Source organism: Lycorma delicatula, chromosome 4 (genome assembly GCF_047948215.1).
Source record: "Lycorma delicatula isolate Av1 chromosome 4, ASM4794821v1, whole genome shotgun sequence".
NCBI lineage: Eukaryota > Metazoa > Arthropoda > Insecta > Hemiptera > Fulgoridae > Lycorma > Lycorma delicatula.
The window spans coordinates 105,945,146-105,954,906 of record NC_134458.1 but is presented as its reverse complement, the minus strand read 5'-3'; the positions used below and the strand labels follow the sequence as shown (position 1 = coordinate 105,954,906).

Here is a 9,761-nt window from a genome sequence, read left to right as displayed (position 1 = left end):
AAAAATGTTGATGACGTACAGATCAAAAACGACATACAGAAATATATATTATATGTTTTGTTACTTTAGCGATTAATATTGTTTTTGTTTATTTTAGTTATAAAATTTTATATTAAATGAAAATGTGTAAGTCATACTACAGTAGTTGTATGTTTCATAATATTGATTTTACGCATACCTTAAAATCCCTTGCCTTTTGAATTATTAATTTAATTAAAGCAGTTTTCTCTGTTCCTGTTTTGAATTAAATTTATGATATAAAAAAAGCTTTCTAATCTTGTTACACGTGAATTAAACGTTGTTAGCTATACAAAAAACCCTTTCATCGTTAGGAATATCTCAAGTTAAAGTTTTCTCAACTTATGTCTTAATATTTTAAGTTTATGAATAATTATTTGAATGTTAATTAAATCGAAATATGAATAAAAAAAATACATTAAAATATTTATAAATAAATCTTCCGTTTGTGTGTAAAGGGAGAAAAACAAATTTATATTTTAACTATAAAAAAGTTATTTTCCTTTAAAGAAAAATACTTTACAACGAAAAATATTTTTCCTTATAAAGTTATAAGTAGTTTTCGTAATAAAGTTTTTTTTTTTAAAAGATTAATCTTCTTTTTTCCCTGGTATAATTCGAATAAGGAAATATTGTCAAAATAATAAGAAAAAAACCGTCTGCAATTTATATAGGTTTACCTTTTTGGAAAATTAATGACTTATGCATGGATGATTGTGAAATTAATAATAAAATCCATATTCTGTCACGTTTTAAATTTTATTTCTGCAGATTTGCCGTAATCAGAACCTACTAAATCATCTATAAATTTTAGTTAGGTACAAAGTTAAAAAAAAGTTAAGTAATATATATATATATCCTTCTTACTGGTGACGTAATCATAATGAAGAAAAAAAAAAATGATTGCATTTAAAATTTAATTTAATTTAATGTTTCTTTTTGGAGTCGGTTCGATTTTTTCCAAAAATGTTAATTTTATTATTTTTAGTTTTGTCACTTCGTAGAAGCAAATATATGGGCAGGCCTATAAAAGAGGCCTGTGTAAGAAAAACCCCGTTCTTTTGAAGGAAAACAGGCTCGTTCTAAACGACTTAAAGGTTCAAGCTAAAGGATGAGTAGAATTTTGAGTTAAGAATCTGATACCGTATTTGAGAAGAGGCTGTTTAAAATGCGGGATTGCATGAAATACAAGTGGTCGAAAGAAGTGGAACGTCGAGATGACTTAATCCGCGAGTCCCTTTCAAGTGAGATTAAAAAACAAAAATCATGGCGTTTTTTTGTTAATTAATAAACGTATTTGTAATGAAACGACTGAAAAACGTACGCATCAAGTGACTGTAAGAGAGCGTTAACATGATAATTTGCGAAACGAAAGAGTCGTTCAAAAACATACTCCATTTCAAAGAATGCGTCAATTATCGAGTAATTTAAGGAACATATTAAATGCAGAAGCTTTATTAAAAGCAATAAGTATTCTTGCCTTCTTGCATAAATCAGAGTTTTTCGCCCAATATTTTGTTAGTCCACTACCACTCAGTAATGGTGTCTGATCACCGAGAGTCATCCTACTACATTGTTTAAATAAAAGTTTCAAACAAATTGGTGCCCTCTGTAAAACACGTTATGCCCGGATAAAAAAAAAATACTTGTAGAATTGATAACCACTCCTGTTTGAAATCAGTGAAATGACGTCCACATTGATTGAAGAAGTTTAATAAAAACGTCAAGCATATGGTTAACCTTCCAACCTAACAAACCTAAATAATTAAAAACATTAATTTGATTGTTTTAACATTGTAGGCGAGTTACATTGATCTATACGCATTCATCGTAAAATACTTTTTAATAAAATATAATAAACTCATCTTCTTGCATATGTCTTACTTTTATCATACTTTATTTTGTAGTATAAGAAAATTAAATATTTATTAAAATATTTGAAAAAGTTAAAAAAAAAATTAAAATTACAAGAAATAATTTATTGAAGTATTATAATCTCGTTTATTTTTGGAAAACATTACGGATTTCTTAATAATATTGGACTGGAAAATTAACTTTACTTTCATGGCATCGTAGGTCTAGAGCTATGCTGCAAAAAGAAAAGTAATGTAATCGGCCAAAAAATGGGGTATGCTTTTTTTTCATTTCTCGACTTTTCATGAACCAGGGACTCCAAAAAACAAAAAAAAGTGGTGGATAATTCCCACTTGCATAAAGCGATTTTGATGAAATTTTCTAATTTTAACCCTACTTTATATTAAGCTATTATGCGTGCCTGCTTATCTTGCCATTTAAAAAAAAATTGCCTCAAAATTCCCCCTTCCGCAAAATTCGGAAAAAATCTTTTTATTTATTGCTTATTTTTTAATTTTTTCCTAGACATAGTAGTTGTACAAGTATTCCAAAAAAATAAAATTTCGGGACAATAATGAGGGTAGGGTGCCGATCAAAGTTTAAAATTATCAATTTTAAAATTTTTTGGGGTTTATTTAATAAACTTTTATAGGTTTAAGAGTTTAGATAATAAAGTAATAATATTTCAATATAATTTAATTATCATTCACCCCACCTCCAAAATCAATATCTTGGTATTTGGTAATGATAATTTTATAATAAAACTTCATCATAAATTACCCTCACTCATAAAGAGAAATCTTAGGTAACTTTTTTCTTGTATAATTATTTTTCCACTATATATGAATAAATAACCAACGATAGAAAGTATTAAAACTTTGTTATCAGATTTTTTTTAGATAAGGTGAACTAATATTAAATAATAACTAATAATAAAACTTTTTAAGAATTTTTAATGATTTTAATAACCGCTAAAATGTTGTAACATGTATATTTTTCTTTATATTAATATATTTTTTTACCTACGTAATTAATTTTACCCACGTAAGTAAAAATTCAATAATATTCAACGGAATTTTTTAATACAGTAAAAGTTGCCATTAAAATGAAGCTATAAACAGCATTGGTAGAGAAGAATTAATCTTATATATCATATCATGACAATATTTATTCATAATAAGTATTACAAAATTCTAAGTGAATTTAACAAGAAGAAGAAATTTTTAATGCTTTGAAGAACATAAGTATTTTTTAATCAGTATTTCTTTAATAACATTTTATTAGATAATTAATGTAATTTTTATCACAGTTTTATTTTATTTACAGATTTTTCACCATTAATAAAAACTCATAGCGTTTATTCATATATTTAAACAAAAACCTTCAAAAAATCGATTTAAAGAAAAAAGCAAAAATTAAAAATAAAAAAATTTTTTTTTCAAATGTTCTTTAAATTACAAATTGAGAAACTGTACTAATTTTTTTGTTTTATTTGAAAAATAGATAGTCCTATGGTTGTATAAAATGCTACTCGTATGAAAACCAGGTGTTCGTAAGAAACACAAAGGAGAGATGTAAAAAGGAGTTTCAGAAAAAAGAGTAAAAAGATTGTTACCGAGCATTATCGTAAGTGCAGGGTTATTATGCAATTACTTTTTTTACCTTAAATTTACCACATAATATTATTTTATGAATTAATGTCACAATAATATTTTGTTAAATATCATAACACTTTAGTAAGCCAATAAAAAATGATGATACAAAAAAAATGTAATAAATAAAATAGATATTTTTCTCATATATAAATGCGAAAGTTTGTGGGTCTGTGTGTTGCAACAGCATCATCCAAAAACCAACCGATTGAGCTTTCAAATTTTCAGGATACATTTGTGTCATACCAGGAAAGGTTTTAAGCCATCAATCGAGGCTGTAGCCCCCATGGAGGTTAAGATATTAAAGATATTCATTAAAAGAAAAAAATTAATTCTTTTACTTAGTTATTATAGTACTTCATTGTTATTATGACAACATAAATGCAATGAAGTAAAATTGTTATTATTCCTTTACGTGTACGTTGCAGTCTGTTCAACTAGTGAACAATAAGTAACTCCGCCATGATGAGGATGGTATGTAAATGAGGTGTAGCCTTGTACATTCAAGCTGACAATTCCTGAAACGTGTGGTTAATTGAACCCCAACCACCAAAGAACACCAGTATCCACATTATACTACTCAAATCCGTATAAAGTTAATTAACTCTTACTAGGATTTGAATCTGAGATCCTTCGACTTAGAAAATCAGCTGTTAAACAAGTGATGAGTTAATCATTAGACAAGACCGGAAGGCAAAGAAGTAAAATGACTAATTCTTTCCTTTAATGTATATCTGTAAAATACTTAATATTCTCACTACCGTGAGGATAACGAACGTGTTGGGGTCCAGATGGTCGGAGGAGCGAAGCGAGGTCTGTCCGATTAGTTATTTATAAAGTAGAACTTTTTTTATCATGAGGAATTCCATAAACTTAGTTTTATCGAATAATGTTTTATTGGATACATTTTTAAGCTTTTTATTGTGACGAAAACGATACCTCATTACTGAAATCGATTGATAAAAAAAGCTGCGATATGATTGAAATTGTTATTGAAGTGGAACGTAGAAATTATACGTGAAACAAGCATGTTTCAGACTGCAAACTTAACTGTCTACATCCCTACGAAAAAGAAATAAGGTGATATATACCCCATTTCAAATTTATTAGCTTTCTTCTAATATCATTAAACAGATTTTGTATTAACGCCCGAGATTTAATTATAATGTTTCCTTATAATGGGAATATGTACCAGCTTGTGAAATATCATCTCTAGCAACACTTTGTAGAAACCGATTTCTAGAATTATTTAAATATTTAAATTTGTTATCTAAAATCAATTTATAAAATTTTTTCCTATTTGTAGTTCATAATTTATTTGATAGATTTTAAGTAAAAATAATAAATCATTAATATTTAAAAACCCAACAATATATTTAAAGTAAAGATCTCTCAACGGCGAAACCGGTAAAGTTATGTAACCCTTTCCCGGATTCTTTTTGTTAATTCAATTCAGGTTAGTATTAGATTATAATAAAATTAAAAAGTCTTCTTGTAAGTGCTATGTTTTATCTGTTAATCTATTTTTATGAAATATATTTTTTCAACAAAAAAATTAATTTTATATGTATTCGCTAATAATTTTTTTATGAAAAAGATCCTGAAATGATAAAAATTTTCAAGGTTGATGATGTTTTGAACAAAGAACCAGTCAGTTTTCCCCCTTTTTCATTATTATTTATCTTCATTCTTCTTTATTTTTCTGTTCATTTTGTCTTTATGTTATTATTTTTTATATTTATACACATGACATATTTATTAAAATGTTATGAAATTTTCTCTTATTTTTATATTTGTGTTTGTATTTCGATAAAAAAGAGTTAACATTACTAAAAGAAAGAAAAGGCGAAATGTAAAAAAATAGGTCATGATAAAAATAAAAGAGTAAAGGATATATAGATGGTACGACAAAAGGAAGAAAATCTTCATCCCAGATTGGCTGTCAAATTTGAATGCAATCTTTATATAAGCTAGTTATAGGAGTACGAATTTTTTGGAATCGTATAGTAAGACGAGTAGTTGAATAAATCCCTCTTTCCTTCTTTTCCTATAACGGTTAAATTCAATGGTGAAAAAGAAGAGTAGTCGGAGGGGGGGATAAAATATTCTTTGCTATATTCCTAAGGCCTTAGGTAGAAAAGACATCGTTGTCGACAAGACGGTTGTAGGAAGGTAGGAAGCGTCTGAATGGAACTGTTCTCATACACTAACAGCGACGACGCAGAGGCTGCGACTTAGCAATTCAACAAACCACTCCGCGGAAATTAAACTCCGTCTACCTACTCCATCTTTATGTTGTCCTCATCGTTTTCGTCAGAGAAACAAAAATGGAAATTACTTTCGGATATGAAAAAGGATAACATGATTTTTGTTTGTATTTTATTCTTAAGTTATTATGTGATAATAAAATATTGATAATGGTAAAAACAATTGTTATTGAAAAGCAATGAGAAACAAATCTTATAAGTTACATCGATTGGAAATGAGGTACATTTTGTAACTTTAAGAGATTTATTGAAATTTTAATGAAATAATAAAAAAGCTTCGAATAAGTTATTAAATTCAAATATTTAATATTCAGTTCAGTAATGTACATTATATACATCGCATTAGGAATGTATAGGTGTGAATTTACGTGAACGGATAAAAAGAAGCCGTGGAAATATTTTTATCACAACAGCGTTACAAAATACTTAGTTAATTTTTTCTTTCTCGACTATACAGCATAATATTATACAGGACGATTCACGAAGAATGTAAAAAAAGTTCAGGACATGTTCTACTAGGGAAAATAAAGAAGAAAGCTCATATAAACATAGATTCGGAAACGCTTCGTTAACGAGTGTCGGCTGACGAAAGATTTAGTCCTGACTTCTGCGCCTTCGGTATTAATTAATGTAATTCTTGGAAGTCAAATTAAGAGGCAAATTTAGTGGTTTTATATGAAATCTGAAGAGAATATTAAAAAAAAAAAGAAATAGGTCCCATAATTGTATTTTTAGTTGTTTTTGATAAATCTGGAGTAAAAGGAAAATATGCGGTAAAAAAATACTATTTTATGTTTGGCGTTAAAAACGGTTAGTTAAAATTGAACATTTTAAACAAAACTTGTACAGAACTTAATTCTGTGTAAGTTAATCTGAATAAACTCCACAGGAACTAAATACAAACAAAAGAATTTCAAAGTATTTTAAAAACAAAACGTTAAAAGCGAGGCAGATTTTATTTAGGTATTAAATTGACCAAAATTTTCAATATTAAAAAAGAAAAGAATTAAAATTTTTAGAAAAATAACAAATATATACACAAAAATAAAACCAACTTAAAAACAATTAAATAAACTGCTGAAAATGTCCTCTACCACAGTGGGCACCACAAGAATTACAGTCTGGCTTATATTACAGCCTAGGTTTCCAACCTACGTTTATACGAACCAGTATTTTCACCAGTAGAACACGTCATGAAACTTTGTTACATTTCTTGTGAATCACCTTTTTTAAGAGAAAGTATCTTAATCGAGTCAAATTCTGCATATCGGAGTTTTTAACAGCTCTTGCATTACCGTCTCGAATAAAAAAAAACAAAAAAAAATAGCACTGAAAAACTTTTGAAGGACCTACGTATGTAGGCACTATGTATTATGTTGGCTTGTTTCTTATTTAACATCTCCAGATTGGATTGATTAAGATGAAATTTGCCCCAATGATTTCTCTATAATTTTATTTTAGTCTTAATTGGTCAAGAAGGTAGGGAGACATGGGATTCATAAGGTCAGTTTTATTCAAACGTAGGTCCATTTTTTCGCAATTTATACCCCTTATATAGCTAAGATAATTTCTAATTGTTTCATCTTATTCAAATCCCCATAAAAGGGGGGGGAACAAAAGAATGTTTTCCATTTTTAACATTTTTGGAATTAAAATCACATTCTTATTCTAATTGGATGATTCCATTACATTATTACGTCACTTTGGTTATGTATTCGGGTTATTTTATCCAGGAGTAGGGGAAGAAAAGGAAAATTTTGTTTCCTTTTCGTCAGTTGTTTTATTTGACATACTTTCATCTGAATATGGGCTGCTGAAGCTATTTAATTTTGGTTATTATCAAGGGAATGAAAAAATACGATTACCATCCTCCCTCATCTCAGAATTTTACTCAGAATGTAAACTAATTTTAGTCTTCGGTAGCCAGAGTTGCATAACCTCCCCAATAACTCTTTACCGGATTTAAAAAGTAAACAAAAACGGGGTAAGTTCAGATTAATATATTTATGTATTCTTTTTTTTCCCTATAGACCAGGGGTGCCAACACGAGGCCCGCAGAGCTGGGTCAAATGAACATAAATTTTTATTTTATTGTACATATCGCCAAAAGAACGTTACATCAAGAATCGTCGTATCATATATTTTTAAATTATAGCTAAGAGAAATTTGAAATATCTCGCGTTTTTGAAAAAAATCATCGGTTTGAGCTATTTTTAATATCCCGCATTTTCAGGAAAATTCATAGGTTTTAGCTATTTCAAATATCCCGCTACTTGACACTCAAGGTTACTTAGTTTATTGTCCGACGCTAGGTTTTGATAAAATTTAATATAATAGACTTCGACTTCTGATATATATGTTCTGTGAACTACGGCGTGTAATGGAATAAGTTAGTCCGAAATACAATCTTTCTTTAGTATTACCCGTGGTGTTTTATTTTTTTCAGTTAAAAACGAAACCCTACCGTGACGTCAACTAGTTTTGACGTTGGACCAAAGAATAGAAGAATCACAGAAGAATTAAGAAGTTTTCAAGACAGGTGGACTATAAACTATTTTTTTCGTGGAAATTAAAACAAAGCCCATATGTTTGATATGCACCGAATCTGTTTCTGTTTTGAAAGAGTATAACGTCAAACGGCACTACGAGACTAAACATGCAAATAACTATAAGTGTAAAGGGCAATTTCGGCAAGTCAAGTAAATGACTTAAAAAACAAAATTTCTACACAACAAAAGATATTTACTAGAGCGGATTCAGAGTCAACATTCTATGCAAAATCTAGTTATGCAATAGCCATGATATTAGCAAAAAAAATCCAAGCCATATTCAGATGATGAAATGATTAAGGAATGTTTGGAGAGCGTCGTTGAAATTCTGTGTCCAGATAAGAAGATGGATTTCTCAAAGCTAATTCTGTCTCGTCAGACTATTACTAGCCGTGTGGACGACATTGAAAAACATGTTGAAGATAATTTGAAAAGTCGAGCATTCGAGCTTATATTTTATGCTCAAGCATTGGATGAAATCACAGATATGGCAGATACTGCCCAACTGGCAATTTTTATCAGGGGCGTTGATGTAAATTTTAAAAAGACAGAAGAATTAGCAGCACTGTGTCCACTTAAGGACACTACTAAGTCCCGAGATTTGTTAGAGGCAGTTATCGAAATTGAATCGCTTTTCGTTACAACTTAACAACTTATCCAGCTTAACAGCGGATGGTGCTCGAGCAGCGGTTGGGAAACAGGAAGGTTTAGTAAAACTGATTGAAAATCAGGCCTTCCAAAGTCGGTAATAATTCAAATAAAAAAAAATAATAAATTTTCATAAGTTAAATTTTCATTGCCATATTCATCTGGAGAATTTATGTTTCAAGTCCCTCAAAATGGATCATGTCGTGAACGTGGTAGCCAAAATAGTGATTTTCATAAAGTCGAACGGGTTGAATCACCGTCAGTTCCTAGAATTTCTAAAGTCTTTGGACTCAGATTATGCTGACGTTACATTTTATGCAGAAGTAAGATGGCTGACCCCTGCCAAAATGTTAAAAAGAGTATTTGATTTGCAGTAAGAAATACGATTGTTCTTTGCAAGCAAGTCAAAAAGTATCCCAGAGTTTGAAGACAAAGATTGGGTTTGCGACTTTGCATTTCTGGTCGATATAACTAGCCGCATAAATGACGTTAATACTCGTCTACAAGGGAAAGATCAATTAATTAATAAGATCAATTAATCGATAAATTAACATTAATTAATTTAATGTTTCTGCATTTAAAATGAAACTTGGCCTTTGGGAACAACAGTTGAGAACAAAAAACTTTACTCACTTTCCTACATTGTCATTGCAACCAGACGTCACACAGGAGGTGCCGGATAAATACGGTTTTTGATGTCTGACTTAAACTTCGAATTTGTAAACCGATTTCAGGATTTTAAAAAAACATCATGTGTTTTTTTTCTTCATTTG

At 29.2% G+C, this 9,761-nt stretch overlaps 1 protein-coding gene across 1 annotated transcript; it reads left to right on the top strand.

Moving 5' to 3' along the window:
* Positions 1 to 8,632: 8,632 nt before the first annotated feature.
* LOC142322685 (general transcription factor II-I repeat domain-containing protein 2-like) lies at positions 8,633 to 8,989 on the top strand. The gene has a single exon (XM_075361765.1). It carries the CDS (start codon positions 8,633 to 8,635, stop codon positions 8,987 to 8,989), a length of 357 nt encoding a protein of 118 aa, XP_075217880.1.
* Positions 8,990 to 9,761: the final 772 nt, after the last annotated feature.